General features: G+C 44.8%; 1 protein-coding gene and 1 non-coding gene across 2 annotated transcripts; one reads left to right on the top strand and one right to left on the bottom strand.

Moving 5' to 3' along the window:
• Nucleotides 1-7547: 7547 nt before the first annotated feature.
• Nucleotides 7548-21862, top strand: setd5 (SET domain containing 5). Its single transcript, XM_070902420.1, has 24 exons — nt 7548-7644; nt 9572-9674; nt 10055-10317; nt 10690-10748; nt 10863-11050; nt 11235-11273; nt 11362-11652; nt 11879-12027; nt 12166-12283; nt 12431-12540; nt 12820-13069; nt 13262-13345; nt 13445-13606; nt 13724-14104; nt 14218-14478; nt 14944-15061; nt 15370-15599; nt 15785-15841; nt 15959-16444; nt 16873-16965; nt 19208-19503; nt 19642-19763; nt 19888-19976; nt 20639-21862. The coding sequence occupies exons 1-24, from the start codon at nt 7574-7576 to the stop codon at nt 21203-21205; spliced, it is 4587 nt and encodes a 1528-aa protein (XP_070758521.1). The 5' UTR covers nt 7548-7573; the 3' UTR covers nt 21206-21862.
• Nucleotides 21863-24368: 2506 nt separating this feature from the next.
• On the bottom strand, nt 24369-24450 carry trnal-aag (transfer RNA leucine (anticodon AAG)). Its single transcript has one exon. It is a non-coding gene; the product is annotated as a tRNA-Leu (tRNA).
• Nucleotides 24451-24753: the final 303 nt, after the last annotated feature.

Below are 24753 nucleotides of genomic sequence, written 5' to 3'. Positions count from 1 at the left end.
GTGTCTCTGGTTTATGTTATGCCAGAGCATGAGCTTATCTAACAACAAGATGGCTGTTTTGGGCTTCATGCCTCTGCTAGACTACTACTTGGAAAACATCCCTCCCCACATTTGGGAGTGGACATGGCTTACAGGGAATACTGCCACTGTGAAGACGAGTATCCTCCTTTCTATAGCTCTTTACATATAACATCAGATGCACAACAGTGGAGATTTTGGGATAGGTCTTGAGTTCAATTCCTGTGTTGTTTCATTTGCTTTTAATTTTGCTGCTGTCTTGGTTAGGTATTTATGATAAAAGGTCATTCCTTCCACAGAAGCAGCTCTCAGTTTGACTTTAGAGTAAGAAAGGAAACAGAAGCAGGTCAGAAAGAGGTAGTCAAGCCCAAACAGCCAGCAGTATTTTTGCTCAGTCCTTTCTTTTTTCCTCCTCTAGGTTACTGAGCCTCCAACGGACAGTGGCTGGCCTGTTTGCTGTGAAACAGATGATTGATTTTGTGTCATGCTGGCCCTGCTGTCGACTGCTCTCTCCCCCACCCCTCTTATAGCACCTACTTGGCCTTTGTTCTCCATTGTGTGTCTCTCATCCCCCTGGTCCCGGTCCATTCAGACAGCTGGACATTGCTGTGTTAATGGCGGGCCACACTGCGCTTCCATGACGCTCGCCCGCTCAGCGTGACAACAGCCACGTCGCTGCTAGAGTTGAAGCATTACACAGGCCCTTTGAAATACAGTATACATTTGTTACGATGGTGCCATTTCTACATATGTTGTTCCTGAACCCCCACATCTTCAGCCTGCGCAGACTTAGCTTTGTTGTTTATATATATTTTTTTGCAGTTGCCTGAACAGTTGGCTGGGGCCTCAATCTGATCACAGCTTGCTCCAGGAGTGTTTTTAGCTGCCCCTGCAGCAGCCGTATCTGTTTCAGGCAGTTTCTTATGCTTTGTAATTGTGGTAAAGGCCTATGATTGTGCTGCTGTAGTGAGAAATGGTTTGTCCCATTGCATCACGTAATTGTTTCATTTAGCCTGGTTCAGAGCGTTTCAGAAGATGACAACACAATTTGGATAAGATAGCGATTGAAGTGCTGTTGTAATAGCCCTGTGCCTTTGCTATGTGGGTGCTTGCACTTCTCGTTATTTTTGCCTGTCATTTTTTTCTCTCCTTGGTTGTGCTGTTATGTCACCATAACAATGGAAGCCACTGTGAATCATATCAGAATGTACAAATTAACAACATAGATTTAGAAATACCTGTGCTGAAGGCCACCATTTCACATTATCACACTGCAATCTTGTTTTCCATTTGTGACATATGAAGCGGGCTAGTAGTGAGTGGCTAAATGTTACGTATAAAATCCACGTTGGAGCCTGATATTGCGTCTTTTGTGTATGTGTGTTTTTTTTTATATCTCTTTGTGATATTGTAAATGTGTTTGGGTGAGTGTGAAATAAGATCTACAATGAACTTTGCTTTCTCCCTGGCCACATATCCCGTTTGTCTTAAAGCCAGGCCATATTGATTTGCCTGTTCTTCATCTTCAATTTCCTCCTGCTGTAGCTCAAAGAGTGCAGCTCGACCTGCTCAGTGCTGGGGAACGGCAGATATATTCATATCCTGCCTTGTACAGCAAGCATGTGTGCGGGGGCAGACTGAGGGGGCTGGTGTAATCTCACTGGACTGGATGTGTTGTGGAGGTTTGGCAAGGCACAGGTGGACATTGTGCGAGCATGGACGTGATGTTCAAACCCAAATTGTTAATGTATGTTTGTATATGTGGATGGATAACCATCCTAGCTGTCTCCTCGAAGCTATATGTGGAAAAGACATCATGAATAGAGCACTTGGATACATACCATGCCAATAAATAAATAACCTCACTTAAATTAATAAACCTAAAGATCTACACTGGTAGACACAACTACACAAGGCTTTCAGTGGCATGAAAGAAATGACTTTGCATCAGAGATTCTTGCTGTGCTACTGCAGTATTATAGTTTAAACAATTAATCAACTTATGAGTTCATCTACAAAAAAAAAGGCCAGGTACTTCATATTTGTTACAGTGTCTCGTTTGGTTAGTAGGTGCTGGTTACATGTTGTGTTTGAGTTGAAATTCCCAAATATCAAGATATCCACAATAGAGCCCAGCCGATGTATTGGTCGATATTGGCCTATCATAGATATATCAGTATCAGCATACATGTTATCCGACATGTGTCGATATGAAAACTTAATTAATTATAGAATTGAATGCTGAGAAAGAGGTTTGGGGTAACTTAGAAATGACGTCATCACATGGTTTTTTCCAGCATAACCCTGTCCCTGACAACCTGACAGTTGCTGCATTTACAAAATGTACGTTTTAAAAGTCTGGTTTTCCCACCGGATACGTTGAAAGTTTCCCCCTGAACATTTATAGCAGAGGCACTGTTCATATCTTGACTCTGTAGCAGAAAACGTTAAAAAGAGTTAACGTTTGTGAAAGAGAAATATATTGCTAAAGTTTCTGATTTGAGTTCAGTCCATTGAAATAATGGTTCAGGACAAAGATGTAGCCTGAATCTCATATCTAGCTTGATAGAGTAGAGCATTTTAGGAGAGAGGACATTAGACGTTTTGCCAGTGACTTCACTCATTACATTAAGTGTATCTATAAGGCCAGCAGTATACTGTAAACATAACTACTGTCGAACAGAGTGTGAGCCAATACCAGTATACTCGCTGCAACCCCTCATCAGATGACTTTGAAATAGTTTGTGCTGTTGCCCCTTTTTCATATATGGTCACTACACAGCATTACTGCTTTGTGCATTTATTACAAATGTTCCTCAAATCTTACATGGTCCTGAGCCGGCAAATAGCTGGAGCCCCTTAGATGGAACGTCAACACTAGAAAAAAAACAAATCCACTGAACATACTAGCTAGAACTTCATAAACCAGTGGTATGTGGTGGGTGTATTTGTCAGCTTGTGTTGATGTGAAGTGAATGATGCAGCTTCAAAGGAGTGTTTAAAGCTATAGAGCCATGCTGGCTGTTTCCCCCCGTTTCCAGTCTTTATGTTAAGCAAACTGGTTGCTAGCTGTGACTGTAATGACACTGTGGCCCGTGCAAAAATATCCTATCAATACATTTCAATTCATACAGAGACTATTTAGCCTGGGACAACAAAGAAAGGTTGTTGTTTTTTTTTCATCGCTCTCCGTAGAGAAACAATAAAAATGGCAACGCACAGTGGACAGGCAGCGGTTTGCGTTTTCTGTCTTAATGGCCAGATGCCCAGTAAGGCCATTGAGCCACTAATGTAAGTTACTGAATGACGAGCTGCCTTTGGCGTTTTTCTCTTCGTCAATCACTTTACCTTACTTTGAAGTTTCCCATTGGGGACAGAACTGCCCTGCGAGCTTACTGTGAATGAGTGTGCTGTACATGCTCCCATTTCATTTGTTCTTCCAACTTCATAGGAGTGTGTGGTGGTTCAGTTGAATTGCTAGAGCAAGTGTAAGCAGAGGGTTTGTGTGTGTGTGTGTAGTAGGACATTAACGATTGTTTTCGTTCTAAAGTGCAGTTCTGTTGCAGACTGCAGCAGCTTTTCTGCGCATAGTTTTTCTGTGTGTACATTCTACACAAAATGGCTCTATTCAGTATTTTAATGAACTATTAAGTAAGCACAGTGTCATTGTAGATGTAGCGTTGTGTTTACCGAACAGCTACAGTTGTTCAGTTACGGGACTAATGACAACCAGGACAAGCTACTTCACAGTCCCACATCTCCGAGGTCCCTGTTGAGTTTTTAAGTTAAAAAAAAAAAAAAAAGATGCCATGTTTAAAGGTTTAACCGGGGGAGATTCACTACTGATCTGAAAATGAAGCAATGTGACCTAGAGAAAGACTAGCCACTCACTGTTTCTTTCTTGACATTGCCATCCTCGCCATCCCAGAACATAAATAGGACAGACACCGGAGAGCACATTCACAAGACAGCACAGCCTACAGTTTCATTCTGTAGTTTGGCCCACTCACAGACGTTAATCAGCTAATGCTAAATTAGCTCCTGAGAGGCATCATTTCGCCAGCAACTCTTGCCTCTTAAAACCTGTTAAGACAACAACCTTTGGCTAATTCAATTTTCAGCTGCTGTAATTTGAAAATTGCACTAGTTTGAATCTTAATCTTAAAACCACTGCTCCATATGGTACTCTGAGCATAGTAATATTTACATTTTGCACCTTTTCTGAATCGTTATTGTCATTTTGTGCCATCACAGACAGTGTCACGTAACTTGTCATTTTCATACCCGTCATCTCATGAGCAAAGGCAAAACATTGCGTTGTTGAATTCATGTCAAAAGCATGTTACGGACACTGCACTTTCTGGCCTATTGTGGGCACTATATAGTGGATCATTTTTACACTTACAATTCGGACACGGATTTTTACAAAGCCCAGATGTCGTGTGAGCAGCTTCCCATTGCCACTCTGCCAGTAAGTTGATATTGGTGAAGCACCCTGGCAATAGTTGTTTAAGAGTTTTTAAACGTGTTCTTAGATTACATCACATTAATATGTAGAGATGTTTTTTCACATTGACCCAATTATATCCACTATGATTCAATGTTGTAAGTCAATGTAATGTTGTAAACTTTTCTATTTTTGTTCCTTAACTATGTCATTTAACATGTACGAAACTTGTACTGTGCTGAGCTCTGTTCAGACAAGGTGTGGGATTTTGTGTGTCCGTGCCTTTGAACTGGTGTGCATATTCTCTCACGGTTGGATTTGTTTATCCCTCTCTATATGTAATATACTTGATATAATACCCCAGAGACACACTTATTAAAGGATGATCAAATAGGGCAGTACAATGCACGTCCGCCAGTGCTTAACAAAGTTGGAACTGGAAGAGGGGCGAGAGAGTTATGTGAGAGATGATAAGAGAGGGCGAGAGAAAGGGTCTCCTTTTTGCTGTTCATTTTGTGTGCACGTCCCTCCCCCTTGGACTTGTCTCCAAAATGGCCTCTGTTCTAGTGGAAGTGAAAAGACTTTGTTGAGCCTGCTGGTAATTTGAGCCTGGGATTCATGGCCAGAGGAACGAACAAGGAAGGGAGGGAGGTGGGGGCGGAGGAGGAGGGAGCGAGGTAAAGAAAGGCTTTCCTTCTTCGTATGGAATTTACCTCCCTAGTTCACCGTCTGGTTCTTTTGGAAGAGGCCCAAATAGTGACTGCCTTTTGTGAGTTAGGTAGGAACAAGGCAAGGTGGCTATTTTTGTGAGGCGGCGATCATCCACAGGGACAGTAAACAGTCAGTGGTTATTGAAAAGGCTCTGGATGGGGCACCATGGGATCCACTCAATGCCATCATGCTTAAGTATGTTCCAAACTCGTGTTAACCCTTCATGCCCCCTTCCGTGCAATGTATTCAATGAATCATGCTTAAGGAGGAACAGTTCTTGATTAACCAAAATCTTAATTCCCTCCGGTATTAACCATCCTGTATCTGTCTCTGTGATTGCTCTCCTGTGTGCCTCATTGACTCCATTTGAGTTGTAGCAGACTGTTCTGCTTTTGTAACCAAAACCTAGCTGACATTTCTCGTTGCTACCTACCAGTGTGTGTATCCAGCTGGACGGGGCCTGACATTCTCCGTTTGACAGTGAGCACGGTTGAACTGACCTTGACATTATTGGAAGTCCCCAGCCTTGCTGTGGTTGCCTTGGTGCTGGAGAGTGAGGGCAGCAGTCGCCGTAGCCAGGGGACCGCTAAAGAAATGTCATGTATCCTGTTGCTGTGGCTCTCGACTTGCAAACCAGCCTATGTTTGAATGATAGGGTTATTTTCTGTTATGTAAGACGGGCTTTGCTTTTTTGGACATGTATTGTGGTGAATCTGATCAGTCTGGTGTTTGTGAGGTAACGAATCTGCATGTGTTTGCCCGGGGGATGACCTTGCTATAAGCCAAATCCTCTCCTCAGCGTGTGAACAAGCACAGGAGGGCCTGTTCCTCTATCTGCAGCCGTGGCTGCTGTCTCTGGCTCTGTGTCTGACTGGGCGGCTGAGCCAGCGAAGCGGGGAGGACGGGGAGGAAAGGGAGGAAGAGCGAGCGAGAGAGAGCAGAGGAGTGTGGGTCAGTGTTTCAGCAGAGTGCGGTCACATGACGAGAGGGCCGGGCCTCATGTTGGATGACTCACCCCTCCAGGCGCCTGGGAGGAAGGCGCCTCCTGCTGGTTCCCTTTTATTAGTGCATCCTAATGGGAGGCACAGTGTTAGCAGAGCTGTAAAGCCCCTGGTTGTTTTTCTGCTCTTTGAATAGCCTCCCCTCCATGCTGGAAGCCTCTGCATGGATGAGAGATAGGCCTGTTGCATCACGTCCGCATCAAGTTATCTTTTTAGATGCAGGCAGATGAAAGATCGCTGCTGCTCCTCACACAAAAGCCTTCATTGTCAACATGAGTCAGCAAATTTGGTTCTTCATTAGGCATGTAAGGATGGTTTCCCGTGTAGCGTGGTGTTATGTGGACAACCTTCTGTCAATGTTCAACTGAGGCAGCTCTTGTGACCTCTAATTTAAGATATTCAGCTTTTTACAAAACATAAGGGGACAGCCCAGCCTTTTTTTTCAAGGTAGACATTTTGGCGTGTAATAGCAGGAAAAGCACAGGTGTAATTGATCATGACAGAACATGACTGACAACTGCATTCCATGTAGTTTCATTTCCAGGTCCCTGGTATCGTTCATGCTGACACATTTGACTGGTTTACTGGTACACTGTTATTAATTACGCCTGTGCTTTTCCTGCTATGACAGTTAAAGTTCAACGTTGTGCTGTGGTGAAGGTTCTGCCCATGCTGCAGATACAAAGCAGTCTATAAAGCATGAAATGAAAAGCAGCTCTATCACTACATGTATTTTATTAATATTTATATATAAAATTTTCATACATTTAAAGGCAGTATGCCTGATTTATGTCCCCCATGAAATATCAGCACAGGAGGTTAAGCAGCCTTAAAAGCTCTCCTAACCTTTAAAACTGACTCTTGAGTTTCATATGAAACTAATTGTTTTATTGGGTTACGTGCTTTTCGCACTTTGTCGCGGTGTTTCTTAAAGGTTGACTAATTATTTCAAAATGTTATCAATTGAATCAACTATTCACAAAATGTAATATGTGAAATGTAAATAAAGATGAAGTATATTACACAGAACATCAGCCGTGAGGGGCGTCAATCCAGAATTTGTCAGTCGCACAGTTAAAGACACAGTGGAGTTTTCATATCACATGGCACGCTGAGTCACGGGCTGAGCAGGCTGTTTGTCAGCATTCAGGCTGCGTATGTCTGTATAACTGATGGTCTCTCTGTCTGTTGCCCTATCTCCTCAGGTCCCCCATGACCGTGAGCCGTGGGCTACGGCTCGGCGGCGCCCCACCTCTGGAGTGGTCTGTCGCTGTAGTTGGGACCCTGTGATTACTCTCCTCCCCTCTCCTCCCCCCCCATCCCATCCTGTCCCTCCCCTCCCCCTCCCCTTCCTCCCCCTCTTCCCCCCCTCCCACGCGTCGCTGTGCTGGACGTCATGAGCATAGTAATCGCACTGGGAGTCACCACACCTGAAACGTCTTACTCAGATATGGCTGCTGGATCAGAGTAAGTACTCACTACCAGCCGGGTGGGACTCAGATAGTGTTTATTTACAACCATGGTCTTATTTTTGTTGTTTTGATCGTTGGTTCTACCTGTTACAAGACGTTACTCTTTTGGCTTCCTTGGATGCGGTAACATTACTCAAATAGAACGAGTGTCGCAGGTTGTAAACAAAGTTCCTAATATGGTTAAACGTGGGGGTTTGTTAACAATCTATGTGATTGTCTGACCAGTCATTTTACTTGCCCTCATGAACTCTATTCTGGTGATGTTGCCACATACCCAGCAATCAGGTTGTTGATTTTTTTTTTTTTTTAAATATAATTAATAGCCAACACTAATCAATGGCCAAAACTATGGAAATAAATGGTAGAAATGTTCCTTTCCTGTTCCATTATAGGTTTGGTGTCTGTAACCTTCAGTGGTTTTTGAGGAGGTCCCAGGGATTCCCAGCTAATGAAAAATAGCTTAGGGGGTATTCCCTTATCATAAATGTATAATAAGTATTGTTGTGATAATAGGTTTCAACCCGCCATTACATCGTTAATAGAGTAGTACAACTCTTTTGCCCAAAGCAACACAGTATGTCCATGCAACGTTGCTGAACTCTCCCCTTTTGTTCACATTTCTCTCCAACTGTAGCACCTCGGGTTGTGATAAATATGCTTCCTTCCAATATCCTGTCAGCAGTTTTCTGTCTTCTCCACAAAGTCTGCTGGAGAGACCCGAAGAGATGGGAGGTGCAGCCCACCAAAGACTAAACTTTACCAGACAGAAATAAAGGAAAATACAGTTTGTGATGCTTCACTCAGGCTGGTTGCACATGAACTATGAACCGTTTAAAATGAAGCCACGTGACACTGACTCCTGTATAGGGCTGGACGATAAACAAAAAATACCTCGGCAGGCATTTTGTCTTCCCCATCAAAGCCGTTTCAACTCCAGACATTTTAGTGATTGCAGTTAATTCACTGTATTGCAGTGTTCAACCCAGTCAGCATGGAGAACAGAACATCTTCACTTTTGTTTTGTTTTTTTATTTGCCAGGGCATTTGCGTTTGTTGTATCTTGATTTTGAAGGTATCACTACCTGGGTGCAGTGCGTAACTGGCCTGCGCTAGTATATATTATGCCCAGCATAAACAGCACATTTTTGTTTAACATGCTGGTAAAGGTTTCAGTTATCTTGTAATCATTCGCACATTTCTGTGCAGGAGAGACAATCCACCCTCAGGGGCCTAATTGTAAATCTCTGTAGTGTTTTTTTCTTTCAATTATTGTGATTTCTGTTGACCCTGTGTCGTCCGGTCCTCCCTCTGTGTAAGGGAGGTAGACTTATCTCCACATCAGGCCCTATAGCTGTGGAGAGTGGTGTCTGAGGAAATGTCCACAGACAGCCTAAGTAAGAACAGTTGCCACTTCTCTGTAGGTAAGCCTACTTACGTGACTGAGGTTTTGTGGAATGCAGTCGGTCTCTCCCCCATCCACCCCTGTTCACGGCCCCCTTTAGTTTCCTCATAACCTCAGCCAGGAGGATTGATTCTAACACACTAAAAAAAGACACCGTCTCTGCTGACATATACAGAATTTAAATTTTTTATGTCTTTTTTGATTCTTTTGACATTTAAGTTTGCTCCAGAATTGGAGGACCGGGAGGAGGTGGGGGGGGGCAAGGTTATTCACTGTCTGGCCAGACCTCTGTTAAAGGGCAAAAGGAGTTGCATAACATAATGGCGGCCCACATTCCTTTTCCTAAATTGCTGTTCTCCCAGGCTGGAGAGCAACTTCGGGGTCTTGGTGCCATCTAGTGACTGATTGATGTCTTTTTATTTAAACAGTTGTTTACATAACAGCCCAGGAAAAGCATGGTGGAAAATATCTACATATCATTTGTATTCCTTTTAAAATAATCATTTTTGTCATTTTCCAGCCCTGAGTCAGTTGAAGCAAGCCCTGCCGTGAATGAGAAAAACTACAACAACCACAGCTGTGGGAGCGCACAGAGTCATGGGTATCGGGGACTACCATATGCTGTGAGTTCATACAGCTCTTTTCTAATCACCAATTCTAATCATAGCATCTGGTATTGTATGAAATTAGTATTACTCTCTATTCATCAAAAATAAGTTAGCTACAGTTATAAACATTTTAAGAGTTGAAATGATAATCTATGCAATCTTTTCTTGTTTTCTAATCTTTTCAAGGTCTTAAGAGTAAATCTAAGGATTGCTGGTGCTTCTAGTTTGATTAATTAAACAAAAAGAATGTCTATCCTACTATTAGTCTTCTGTAACCACAACCTACTTCCGTTATTAACAGCTGTACTGTTTCACATACCTGTTTTTTGCCCTCATTTTCATTCATCTCCATTTTCCGTTTCCCTTTTTTTTGCCTGAACACCCGTTGTTTGAAGATGCAACAGTCTTCCGTTGTGTGTTGTCAGGATCACAACTATGGCGCGCCCCCTCCCCCCACCCCACCCGCCTCCCCGCTCTCCCAAACCATCATTCCCCGCATGGATCTCAACGGCGTGGTACGCGGCTCCCACTATCACGAAACTACTGAGGACAACTCAGCCGACAGCGACAGCTCCTCAGAGGAGGACGGAGCGGTGGCCAGCTGGTGTCACTGCAGCCTGACAACGGATGGCCTGCTCATCAAATGTGACAACTGCAGGTGAGAGATGGAGAAAGCTGCTCGGGCTGGATCCTGGAGTTTCAGCTGCTGTGTCAGCTGCAAGTTTGTAATGAAGGAAATGTATGAGAATGACAGTGAAGTGCAGCAAAACAAAGTTCTGCCATTGAGAAGCTGTATTTTAGATACTGTAATCACACTACAATATGTTGTAAAAACCCCTCAGAACTGTTATTGTCTTATCTCAAAAATGTTACATTAGCAGAATCTACTGCCATTTTCAAAAATTCTGTTGCTACGATGTTTTCATTCAACATTGTCGTGTGCTTCGTAACGATGATTTGACTCCATGTTTTGCATCTGAGTTGTGGCCCATTTTACATGTGCTGATATGTTTCAACGTGTTTGTTGCAGCGGACTCGACAGGAGGAAAGGAGCGGAAGGCCAGCACAGAAAAAACGAAAATGTCTCAGGTACATGTCTGTTTTTGGTCAGTTAATTCCTTATAGTAATTTGTAAAAAATGACAAATATAAACGAGGAATGTATTTCCCCGTGATATCTGATTTTAATTTTGTTTGTTTGTAGCTGGAGAGAGCAGTGCCACCGAGAGCGGTGACGAAGAGGTGTCGCCCTCTACTATTTCCTACACCGCCACCCAGCACACACCCACCAGCATCAAACTTACTGTCAACCGGGTCAAAAGGAGCAAATCCAAAAAGAGGAAGAAGAGCACGGAGAAGGCCCGTGGAACGCCGAAGGGCAAGAAAGTCAAGGTATGCAGAGTCTATCAAAAAAATCAATTGACAGATTGACAATTGGCAAACGCTAAGGTCAAAGCCCAATATGGAGCCTTTTTAGTTTTTTTGTTACAAGCTCAGTAAGTTTTGTTTTTGATGGTAGAATAGTGTCTGCTTAAAATGTCCACGTATTGACATGGGTTCATTTTTCTTCTTTCAGGCTTTCAGAGAAGGATCTAGGAAGTCCATGAGGATGAAGGTAAGATTTCAGTTAACCTGACATTTCTGTTAAGTTAATGAGTCACTCAGTGCTATCAGCCGCGCGCTTCTTTTTTTCTTCGGACTAGAACTCAACGACGGAGGCCAACGTGTTGGATGAGAACACCGCAGAGGGATGGGAGAGCAGGATCCGCCAGTGGACGGACCAGTACGAGGAGGCTCTGGCCAACCAGTACAGCGCTGACGTCCAGACACTTCTCCAGCTTCACCGCGCTGCCAGCACCACCGTCTCAAAGACGGAGAGCGGCACCTCAACGCCCCCCTCCACCACGCACATCCACGCCTCAGTCGACACCATGGACACCATCAACCGCACAGAGCTGGCCTGTAACAACACAGTGCTGGGCTCACAGATGCAGGTCAGCCTGAGTCCTGACGCAAATTCACAAAACCAAACAGAGTCTTGTCCATCTGATAAATATCTTTAATTTAGCCTGATTACATCTTAGTTACTGGTTTTTGCAGACAAGCTCTGCCGGCACGGCAAATAAGCAGTCACACTTGTGTAATCGCACACACAATACGTGTTTTAACATTTACCTGCATTTGAAAATGACTAATTAGTGAATCGCTTTGTTTTCGCAGCTCCAGTTGGGGCGGGTAACGCGGGTGCAGAAACACAGGAAGATCCTCCGAGCAGCTAAGAACCTGGAACCGGACACGCTCATCATTGAATATCGGGGAAAGGTCATGCTCAAACAACAGTTTGAAGTCAACGGGCACTTCTTCAAAAAGTAAGAGATCGTGGCACTGTGCTATATACATTCAGCATTTGGGTACAAAGACTGCTGGTTGCATTCAAAAAGATTCCAATGCTGTGTCGCCTGTTGTATCACCTGCGTACTGATACCATTGTCATCACATTCTTCCAGACCCTACCCATTTGTGCTGTTTTACTCAAAGTTTAATGACGTAGAGATGTGTGTCGACGCAAGGACCTTCGGAAATGACGCCCGCTTCATCAGGAGGTCCTGTACACCCAATGCTGAGGTCAGCCACCAAGCTTTTCTTTTTTTTTTCTTTTTTTTTTAAATCTCAATGCTTGCCAGTTATGTTCCAGGTTGCTTTGTTTGGATCCTTTTTTTTTTTTTTGTCTTTTTCTTCAAACAAAGAACTTCCGTCTGTTCCCTTCCTCAGGTCCGGCATATGATTGCTGAGGGCATGATCCACCTGTGTATCTACGCCGTCAGTCAAATCACGAAGGACGCTGAGGTCACCATTGGATTTGACTACGAGTTCAATAGCTGGTCAGTACTGCTCCTCGACCCATATATCTCTCTCCCCCTGCCACTAGAAAACGTCCATCCATAAAAAGCAGCACAGGTCCAAACATCATGTACATACGATGGCCATACAAGTGGTAATAGTCCGGTTCCTGTCTAGAAAGATACAGTAGATATGCAGCACATGTTGGTATCAGGTGTGAAACTGGTATTAGTTTTCTTTTGTCTTATTGCTGGAACACATTGTCTTATGTTCCACACTCACAATGTACAATCTTGTCCTCTCTCATAACAAACCACCAGTAATTACAAAGTGGACTGCGCCTGCCATAAGGGCAACCAGAACTGCCCGGTGCAGAAGCACAACCTGAGCCCCAGGGAGAGCTTGCTGAGTGCCCCCTCCCTGCCGCCTCCCTCCCCTCTGGTTGGTGCAGAGACCCGGCGGAGAAAAGCCCGGAGGAGAGAGCTGGAGGGCTGCCTTGCCGGTGACGGCAACCAGACCCTGGACCAGCACCAGGAGGCCAAAGAACTGCAGGGGACCAGTGACGCAGAGGTGTGTGTGTGTGTGTGTTTGTTTAGCTAAATACCTGGCTAACAAAGATATCAATCCAATGATTTAACGCCATCAAGTATTAATGTGACCACAAAGGGAATAAAGGGTTCTAAACACTTACCTATATTAGCCAGACATTGGTTCCTGCTGGCTAAGATGTTTTCCTCATTTGCTGCCTGTCTGTGAAATTAGGAGAGACTGCTGGACGAGGTGAAGGTCGAAGAGGGAGAGGAAGGAGAGGTGGATGAAAATGGGGTCGCTATCTCCAGTAAAAAGGTATATTTATTTATATCAGTAATTCAAAAGACAAAATGTTTCAGGTAATTCTCTTGACATTGCTGGTGTAACTCCCCTCCCGTGTGTCTCTGCCTGTAGACATGTAACAGCCTGGAAAGGAGGCGGAGGAGAGGGGGAGGAGCAGACGTAAAGGACGAGGGTGTGGAAACTGAGGACGGGGCAGGAAACCCCGCAGAGAACATCCCTATACCCCATAACAGTGGAGTGGGGGTTAGCACACGACGCACCACCTATGTCATGGTCAGTGAGCCGTGAGGGAAATCACGTCATTTCATCTGTGTCTTTCAGTCATCATTCTTTTTTTTTTTTTTGGTGTTGGATTTATTTCATTTATTTCGCCCAAACGTTCTCTAACAGGATGTGCCATCTATTGAAGAAAAGGCCTCATTACCCAACCTGCCTGCCCCAGTTGCTCCCCCTAAACCCGCGCGACCGACCAAGCCTCGGCCCAAAAGTCGGATCTCTCGCTACCGGTCGAGTTCATCCCAGCGTGCCCGGCGGCAGCGTCAAGCCCTCGCCCAGCAGGCGGCGGCAGCAGCCGCTGCGGCCGCCGCGATGGTAGCGGCGCCGTCATCAGCCGATCAGGGCGCTGCGCTGGACGAGGAGGGATCTCAGGGCCCATATGGAGCTGAACATGGCAGCGGAGAGAGCGGTCTGGGGGGTCATCTCCTAGATGGAGATGGCCAGGGTCTAAACTGCATAAACAGAGGCAACCTGCGCTATCCCAAGACCAAGAAGGTTAGAGGACATTAGACTTTATTTTTGGCTATTCTATGGGAGAGCCTCCCTATTTTTTTTTTGTATCTTCCATGCAAATGCAGAGTTAAGCCTTAATGTGTCTTTGTTCTCAGTACCTGGTGACAGAGTGGTTGAATGACAAGGTCCCTGGAGGGGAGAAGGTCCACCAAGAGGTGCCTGTTGAGCGCCCACTGCGGATAACCACTGACCCCACGGTGCTGGCCACCACCCTCAACATGCTGCCAGGCCTCTCCCACTCATCGCTTATCTGCACCGCACCCAGACACTACGTCCGCTTCGGCTCGCCCTTCAACCCTGAGAGACGGCGGCCCCGCCCACTCCAAATGGACGGCACTTATGGCTGCTACAAGAAGGTGAGAGACGCTGCAAGGTGTTCAAGAAAGATGGAGTGCTAGTGTTGTTACAAGCCTGTCTGCAGGGCCTAATGCAATGAATCAAAAGATGGAAGCTTTAAAATGTCTGATTTGTACTCTTGAATCCCATTTTTAAAGTAGAGCTGTTCTATTTGGTGAAAAAAATTAGCAGTCAGAGGAAACTCTGCAGTTATTATTACAGTCATTGTAACATAAATTGGTCATAAAAATGAATTCTATCTATCTATAGACACATGTGAATACATGTGACTTACAATCATATATCAAGTATATTCAATTATATCGTCCAAACTGTTCTTGTTTGATAAGAGTCCAGACTTCCAGAGGTGTGTTGGGTTTAGTTGAATGAATATTTGTTTTAATGTGAAGTCTAAATACACTGATGTAGTCTTGAAATCAAATGTTTTTGTTGTTTGACCCGACGTCACTGTTGTCTTGATGCAGAGGTGGATAAAGCAGCTGGAGGATGAGAGCTGTTCGGCCAGCGTGGAGGACGGCACGGAGTCCACCTCCTCCCAGCAAAGTACCAGTAGCAGATCCACCCCCAACCCCCTGTCCAGCGGTACGTACATCCCCACCTCCATCTGGATGACTCATTTAGTGCTGTAAGAAGAAGAATGAACTAAGCAACAGAGTGGTGTTATTAATTATTATCACCGTTATTATTATCATCATTATTACCTAAAGTACAACCGAATGAAGGATGTGATCGTCATGTAACTGCAGTTCAGAAAAAAAGTATGTGATATTTTACTGGCTTGTCATGTGTTTTTATACATTCTTGATAGACGTGTATCCTTTCTTGTTTCTCCCACTCATTTGTATTCCCCCCCCCCCCCCCCCCCAAATTTTTCGTTTTCAAAATCGCAGAAGTCAACGCACCGTTTAAGAAGCGGCGCTCCAAGTATATGCCGGAGACGACACCGCCGCCCTTGGACCACCTGCTTCGCCCGCTGTCGCCCATCACGCCGCCGCTCCCGGAGGACTCCCTCCACCCGCTGCTCCACACCTCTTGTGGCTCCCTGCTGCATAACGGCCTGGCATACTCACCCATGCCGTCACTGCCCGCCAGCCGCTGCAATACACCTCTGCAATTTGAAGTAAGGGCACAAGCACAGAAAGGCTTAGACCCACAAATACTGTTTCTGGCAGCTGTCTGTCGGAGCCCCCGTGGTACATGTGTAAACTGTGCCACAGATTCCAACGTTTCCAAATATTCTATTTTGGACACACCATGTGCGTTTGACACTATGGAGTTTCTAATGACCTTTGCTTCTCTCCCTAGAACATATCATCCCCTGAGGCGTCCCCTGTTCACCGGCCGGAGTCCATCTCTCCTGAGGTACACTCCCATCTCTCTGCCGCGAACGCTTAATCGCTAATGCAAACAGTTAAATGCTACCAACTGCCGACTTGTTACTCAAACTTCCATTTCTCTCTGTTCTCTCTCCACCTTCAGCCATGTCTTCAGACAGACTTTGACGTCCCTCGGCCTCAGTTCCCGGACCTGTCACTCCCCTCCAGCTTGGAGAGCCCTGTGGCTGTGACCTCAGATGACTTTTCCCTACCTGGAGGCCCTTCAGGCCACGATTCCCAGGGCCCATCATCGGTAGGGACCAGTTCCCTAAACCCAGTGTCCTGTCCTTCCTCAGACCTAACCCCCCAAAACAGGGAGCAGGCCTTCAGGACAGAGTTTAACCTCATATACACGTGCTCGCCCCTCAACGCAAACCTGGGGAACCCTGTGGCCACGGACCGCCGCCTCTCCCAGTCAGAAGGTGGCTTCTCCCCAGCAGAGTCCTTCCACAGTTCCATAAGCGGCCAGGGGCTGCTGGGAGACGTGGGCCCGGGCCCCATGTCACCCTACGGCGAGCCTCATTATGGGGGAGGCTACCCAGATAGTGGCACACCGCCTCACACCAGCAACCCACCACAAAAGAAGAAGGCAAGTTCTCCACATCTTAATGATAAGAATGTGAAAAATGCTTCTTCTTTTTTTTTATCAGATAGTTTTCAGGTAAATCTTAAGGAGTTTCATCTGTTCTTTTCAAGCACGAATGACAGCAATGAGTGTGATATGTGCAAACTGAAAAGCCAAACCTCATGATGTGCTTTTCCCCCTTGCTCTGTGTTTGCCCGTTGACTTTGTCTTAAATATATCAATTGGTCCCTTGTGTCAGGTGGTCAAATCCAAAAGCAACACGCATTTTAAAACAACATATTTAACCATTTTATGTGTATATCTGAAATGATTTCGACTCTGTAGCTTTGACCTTCCCTCCCCCCCCTCCTCTCCCTCAGTCCCCTTCCTTCCCCCTCGCTGCTCCTTGACACTTTTTGCCAAGTCTCTCTTCCACTTTTCTTCCAAGGCAGAGGGCCAACCAGCATACCATTAGTCTGCTGACAGGGAAGCCAGATTACCAGGCTATAGCTGTAAGAAGTGAATACAAGCCAGTACAAAATATGGTGAATATTCTCCCTACAACTACGTCTTTAGAAGTGTGCATGTAAATATTGTTTCTTTGCATCTGCATACAACACCCACCCCATGCTCCGACAGCTCTGTCCCCTCCCCTCCTCCAAACCTACATTGAATTATGACTCTAAAGTTTCGAGCAGGAGTTTTAAGTTATTATGCCATTTCAGTCAAATTCATTGCAGTGTGTAAAGGTCCATCCATTTCCCTTCAACACAAGAGGCCGATGGTTCATGAGTTCTCATGATGGTTGTCGAGATGAAGCCCATGTGTCTTTGCTCCATCTCATCCATGGCTCTTTTCAAACCGTGATCAATGGTCCCGTCCACCTCGAGCAAAGCTAAATTTACCAGTGCGGGTTTTAAAGCGGGAAAACACGCAATTATCACAAGGCACCATGGGAAAGCTCCGGGGCTCAAAGTGAATTAAGGATGCGACAAATGGAATGCCTCTTGGGAGTTTTTATAGTAACGTGATTCTACAGTCTCGAGCAGACATGTTTATGCAGCTGGTCACATCACATAGTCCTCTAAATGTGAGGGTAGAAAGAAGGGATTGCACTTGGGAAATTGTTGGCCCAGAACTCATCGCATGTCAGACACGCCAGGCTAGATATTACATATACACATACATATACCTAAAACATGAACATGTGAAGGTATGTGAGGTTAAAATACCCTCGCGTTCCTGCTCTCCCATAGATGCCCACTACATATTATATAAGTACCAACATCCAATCCTTGTTGCAAAGAGTCCAGTGTTAAGATAATCCACTCGCCAAGGAGGTGAAGATGAATTAGTAGTCCAGATTCATGTTCACCAGCCAAAATAAATGTCTCCTGTACAGTACTTTTGAGTATAGAATCACACGCTGAGTGATATTCAGATAAAAAAAAAAAAAAGTCAGACCAGTAATTAGTTATTATTTAGAAGGAAAACAGCAGGAGTGTAAACAGCTGTGGCATGTACAGTAGGCCAGTTGAAACAGAAAGCTGGTCTGTAGCCAGTTTGGATAATACTTTGCCTCTTTGCTTTTCTCTTCAAAATAAGTTTGACTGACCTGGGTGTTTGTCAGATCTCAGCAATCACTTTGGTGAGCACAGTGTTTATCAAAACCAATAGAAATGATGGCTATATATAAGACTCAAGCTGTAAATTAACTGTAGTTTTCGTTTAAACAGTTTTAATGGTACTGGAACAGGCAACCAATCGGAGACCTTTTTGGCTTGACCTTTTTTTTGGGTTTGACCTGATAGGCTCACAGTGGCCTAAGAAGGTTTAACGACAGACAAATACTGTGTACATATGTGAGGCTTGTGACACGTTCTTTAAAAAGCCTCTGGCACGTCACTCACAGTGGTGTGTCCCCTGAAGACATCCTTAACATCTGGCGCATGGTGGTTATTTCAGACCCTGACTTCCAGCCCTCGTGACGGCACAGCTGCCGTCTGCAGTCTCCCCCCATATATGTAATATGACGCTGTTGCAAAGAGTCATCCATGTCACTATCTGACTGTGTGGTCATCATCCCGCTCACCTGCCTCTCTCATATATACCCCCCCCTCCCCTCCCTCCCCGTGTTCCCACAAGCGTTTTCTGTGCCATGACAACATTAAGCTGGGATGAGTGCTCTCCATTCTCATTGTTATACAGTGGAGGTGTGTGTGTGTGTGTATATGTTGTGAGTGTATGTGTGTGTGTGTGCGTGTGCGTGCGCGACCTATCTGTGGACGTTGATGTGAGTGTTTGTGTAGTAGTTGTTTCAGTGTGGTTGCATCATGGCGTGGTGCATTTAAAGTTGCCTGCTCTTTCGTCAAAGCTTTAGATGCTGTATGTTACTAACATTAGCATTCAGAACACACACAGTGATCTACAGTTTGCTGTATTCGAGCCTTTCTCATGACTAGAAGAACAAAAAAACCAAAAAAAAAACACCCAGATGTCTACAGTGTCATTGTCATGTCAAAGGTGATTTCCATGGTGATTAAGGTGTGTTTTCTCTCTGTCGTATTGAATAGTTGTAAATACTGTTTCCAGGTGAGTCCTCTCTGGTGTGGTGCATGCGGTCTGCCCATCCCTCAGTGCAGTTTTTGGTGAATGATGTGATTCAGTCAGCGGCCCGGCATCAGTGTGAATGACATGGAGTTGTATGTTCAACCTGCACATCAGACTGTGTGCCAGCCCTTCAACGACGGGTGTTTAACAGCGCCTCTCCTCTCTCTGCTGCCCCAGGTGTCTTTGCTGGAGTACCGTAAGAGGAAGCAAGGCAGCGGTCGCGACGCGGAGCCTGTCGGAAGTAGCTCGTCTCTGGGTAGCACCCCCACCCGGCCTGGCTCCCACTACAGCCAGGACTCCCATCATTCCCATTCCCATTCCCATTCCCATCAGCAGATGCAACACCCGGCCTCGCAACACAGCTCCTTCTCTTCCACGGCACACACCTCCTCCATCCCACAGATAGAGGAGGTCAGTCCTCCGGACCACCAGGGCTCGTCGACGCAACCCAGACGCCAGGACAACAACCAGTGGTGAGAGACCCCTTTTCGGTGCATGACACCTGGGAGTCCTTTGCCATGTTTTGCAAGCTTTTTTTTGATGGCGTTCAGGATTAGTCCCTGATCAGAGCTGACTGGCAGATGACCTTTGCGTTTGTATTTTTCCCCCAGGATGGTCCCCACTACTGTCGAACGTCTAAGGGAAGGTCGGGGGGTTCTGGAGCGAGTGCTGAGAAGCATCAAGATGGAGCGCGTTCACAAGAGGAGTGATGGCTCTACAGAGAAGGAATCTGGTATGAAGACATTACAAACTTTTGGGATATATATATATATATATATATATATATATATATATATTATTTTATTGTTTATTTATTTTTTCAGTGCTGGAGTTGATCCTCCGTTCTGTGTTTTCAGATGCAGATCGCTATGAGATGCAGGCAGCACCTATGGCTTCTCCCATGAAGAGTCCACACAGATACAGTCCCTCTGTGTACTCGCACCAGGTAGCCTGTATACACCACTCGTATCACTAGCACCTCCCCAACACTAGCATACAAGCTGCCTCGCTAAGTGTCTATTTCTGTGTTGCCATTTGTATTCAACACACACTTGATTCAGTTGTGTTGTTTATGAGGCCAGTGTGTCACTGATGAACACTCCTGTTGGTTTTCAGTGATCGTATCTTCAATGCATTTTCATTTGGGTTTGATGTGTTACCCGCCACGCCAGGCCAATGCTGCATTTAAGTCACACGGTAGCAATAAGAACTTTTGGGACCGATAACGTTTATATTAACATTCAAATGCCAATTATGAGTTGGAGTCCTGCATTTTTCTGAAAGTCTTATCTAGTCTATATCCACCGTGCTGGTAAATAATACAGAAGTCCCTCATTAACGATTTATAAACCCTCATTTAGCACTATTTTTGAATATGCACATAGTTTTTAGTCCCACAAACGCAAGATAAATATTTCTTCAGCTTGTAAATGAAATCCATTGTTAGTGCTACCTGCAGACGCCGTCATGGCTGCTTGCGTTTTGTAACCGTAGGAATCTTCCACTTCACTACCTGCTGTTCCACATGACTTGAATGTGGCCTCAGAAATGTGTCATTGTCACAAAAGAGTGAGTGTGTGTGTGTGTTTGTCTCTTGTGTGTGTTCAGTCATCAGAAAGCCACCAGCAGACCGACAGCCCGTCGTTCCTCCAGCAGACCTCACACTCTCCATTCCGGGGTTCCTACAGTCCCTCATCAGGCCAGAGCTTCTACCCACGCCTCTCCTCCTCTCACCCGGGACTGTCCCAGGACCACCCGCCATCCTCCTATCCCAGTCACGCCCCCACCTCCTCCGCAGACTCCAGGCCGCCAGCTGGCGCTCTACACCAGCAGAGTGGCGGCACTAACATGGACGGAGGCCACGGCTACGGCAGCAGCCACTTAAAAGCGAGCCTTTTGAACAGCGGCGGCCTGGCGGGGACCCCCATCCCGGGACCCAGGGCACATGGGCAGACTAAAATAGACTTGGGCGCCCAGGCCTCCAGAGGGAGTCAGCAGCAGGCCTCTCGCAGCCTGAAGTCGGGCAGCCCGGGCCAGACGGCGCTGCAGGCCGGCTCCAGGCTGCTCTCGGCCTCTGGACCGGCGCACTATCCACAGCGGGGGACAAGTCTCAGTCAGTTCCAGCACTCGCCCCTCCAGGGACCCGGAGTAAGGACACAGTCAGGAAGCTTTTAGGACCTTGTGCAAGTGTGTGTGTGTGTGTGTGTGTGTGTGTGTGTGTGTGTGTGTGTGTGTGTGTGTGTGTGTATGTGTGAGTGTGCGCGCGTGAGTGTGTATGAAGGTGCGTACCTCCTCAACCCCTAAAGCTGTGGTGAAATGGGGCTCAGGGAGTTTGGGGAGGGGAAATGTACAGACCTAAGAGGAGCAAGGACTTCTTTACGGATTTCTCCTTTTCTTATTTTCTGTCTTTTCTTTCTTTGTTTTCAGTAAAAAAACAAAACAAATTGCCACATTCTGCACAAAGCTAATCATTGACTTTGGACATCATTACGGAATCAGTGGGAAAAGCGATTTGGATGACATGTTCTGGGAAAAAAAACAAAAAAAAAACCCAACAACCAAGAAATCACATGTAACTTGAAATTGTCCCCAGTGTTTCCTCATGTGCCGGACTGTGCAAACAGGCTCTATAATGTCGGAAAGTAAAAACTTCCACACAAATGTCTGTACAAAGTTCTAAAATGCCGTACCTGTCGTCATGGTACCCAGGTTGGATACATGCTGAGATGCATATGTAACTGAAAGCAAGAGTTGTTTTATTAACAAGAAACTGTTTTTGGTCAATGTTACTTTTTTTGATTTGGCGAGTGGCCGAGTCTGTGCTGCAGTAAATAAGTGTTTGATTTGAAAAGGTGGGGGGGGGGAAGTAATGCAAGCAAAGGCGACATGTTAATCATCCGTTCTAAAGATGCATTCGAGAGGCGGGGGTGGGGTGGGGGGGAAAGAAGGTTCTCCCTGGATAGGATCATTCCATATGATTACCAGCTTTCATGTTCTCTCACTAAACATGAAAACAGCCCTTTTTTTTTTCTTTTTTTTTTTGACGTTCTCCGTCTGTTCCACTGTTCTGTTGTTTTGGGTTCTCTTCTGTTCTCTCATCCCCACTGGACTGTTTTTGATTTCACATTAGGACGACTTCACTGTAGACTTCTGATATTGTACTTGAGACATGGCAGGTCTTATGGTTCATGGTGCTGCATTCTTGTTTTTGTTTTTTTTTGTTTTTTTTTTCCAATAAATTTGAAATCCATTTATGTTCCCCACATATGGCTGCATTCATCTTGTCATTATATCGGTTGAAATCTGTTTTTTTTGTTTTTTTTCTCCAAATTCATACCAATCACATGTTCTAGTGATGGAATGCAGGAACAAAATAAGAGGCGAATAATCCAACTTTATTTAACTCGGTTTAAATGTTGGGTTTGACTGTTTTTTATTCTGCAGGATTTCTTTAAATATGTATTTTCTTCTGACCAATCCTTGAATTCCGTGTGACATCAAGGAAAACCGGGGGGAAGAGATCTCTGAGGGGAGTGTTGGGACTGTTTATAAAACCTAGGTAAAAAAAAAAAAAGCTGCTATTTTTCTCCTGTGAGAATGCTGTATTTTTATTTTTCCTTTTTAACTCCAATCCTCACAAACTGACTTGTAAGAAAGAGACGGTTCTCCTGACCGCCCCAGTGGGACCTCAAACCAATGTTAAGCTGACAGCTGGGCGGCAGCAGGACTCGCACCCCCCCACCCCTCCCTTTTTTTTTAAATTTTATTTTAGATGAACCGGATGTGGAAAACAGCCGTGTTTGTGTTGAAGACTTCAAGGACCGAGGGCCCAGTCATGAGACTGGGTCCCACACACCACCCCAACCCCCCTCCCCCAGTCCACCAACACACAGAAGGGTACTCATGTTACATGAATGTTTGGCAGATTAAAGGAAAAAAAAAAAAAAAGTCGTGACCCAAAATTAACCAGCACCTTAAAATGAAAGAAATACAACCTAAAAGACACAACAGGACAATATGTATGACTATGTGTACTTGTATAGAAAGAAATGTGATACAGACTTGTACGGAGAAAATATAGTACACTGAATTAATCGCATGATATTTGTTTTTAGGGTCCGAGTGACCACCTTTGTCAGAGGGTTGGAAACTGATCATTGGGTCTGTTCCCGGGTTCCTCCAAAAACCAAGACGCTGCGTTCTCTTTTTGTTTTGTAAAGGTTGTTCTGTTGGTTTTTGGTTTTATTTTTACACAGATCATAGTAGTAACTATTTCAATTGTTCCCCATCCAAAAGGTTTAAGAAGCAAGAGATGTAATGCATTTTGATAATAAAATAATCATGATGGTAATGTATTTTGAAAACTACCATTGTGATGTGTCATTTGAGGGAGTCGCTTGTTCTGTTTTGCACACGTCACAGCAGCGGGGCTGATAACTGCGTTTCATCTGAAGAGCATCGTGCGCTTTTTCGCAGTGTGACTTCAATATTCTGGAAGATGTCTGAAACGTTTGAAACGCCCAGCAGAAGGGACTCTTGAGGCCTCAGTGATGGGCCTCTGCTCGTTACCAGGCTTAAAAACCTGGTAACATTTCAGTGCAATTTGGTGGAAAACTCCGATTTAAACCATAAAAAGTACAGGTGAAGTGAATTTCTCATTTCTCCCTTAGTATAAAAACCAACACAACATCAGACAAAACAAAACCATCTCCATCTTAAGTGTTTTTGGATCCACATCCAGGGTTTTTAAACGGCTTGAGAACGCACACACAAGATGTGCACCAGTGTGTGAGCTTCAATGCCAAATTAAAACACGTAGAAAACAACATTTCTATCTCGCCTTCGTCGTGTTGCCGCCTGAGGCTGTTTCCTTATACATAATACATTGATCTGTCATGTGATTAAATGACCATAGATACCTTTTATATACAAAACACATTACAATCATCAAAACTACTCTTCTCAAAATATTGCCCTAAGTTAATACAAAAATTGACCATAATTTTAAGTTTAACATTACAATCCAACCTTTCACAGTAATCTCCAACAAACACACGTTTTCATGTCAAATCCTCAGTGGGTAAAAAAGGTGGAATATCCATTTTTCTGTACAAGTAATGAATAAGTCACTCCTTTCTTCAACGTAATTATTCGGACTATTTCAAAACGTATTCACCTACATCACGAATAACCTTATCTCATTTTTCTAATTAAAATCTATGTGCGGTTGAACGTCATGCAACCTGTTCAAGTCTAACTGTGCTGGGCTTAAAGTGCCCGAATAGATAAGAAATTTGTTATTGATCCCCGGGGGGGGGGAGACATTATATAAAGGTATTGGCAGCGTTGGGATTCGAACCCACGCCCCCGAAGAGACTGGAGCCTTAATCCAGCGCCTTAGACCGCTCGGCCACGCTACCTCATGTATTGATCAAAGATACAAACAATAACCATGGGTTTCACTGTACTGGATCATTCCGGACTGAGCTTTTTTTTTTTTTTTTTTTCCGTTTCCAGTGTTACTAATAGAGCGTCAGTGCTGTCTTTATCCACTAGAGGGAAGCATTGAGCTACAGTTGAATAATGCAAAGAAGGAGGAGGGTAGACTTGGTTTCTCAGTAAGTGAAAGCAACAACAAAAAAAGGCTCACTGCTGTTGAGATTATTCTCTCTGTCTTTATTATTGCTAATGTTAGAAGAAAAAAAAAAATACAGGGATGTACT

The sequence above is a fragment of the Enoplosus armatus genome, chromosome 3, assembly GCF_043641665.1.
Source record: "Enoplosus armatus isolate fEnoArm2 chromosome 3, fEnoArm2.hap1, whole genome shotgun sequence".
Lineage (NCBI taxonomy): Eukaryota > Metazoa > Chordata > Actinopteri > Centrarchiformes > Enoplosidae > Enoplosus > Enoplosus armatus.
Note: the sequence above shows the minus strand (reverse complement) of the source record. Positions and strands in the feature narration are given on the sequence as shown.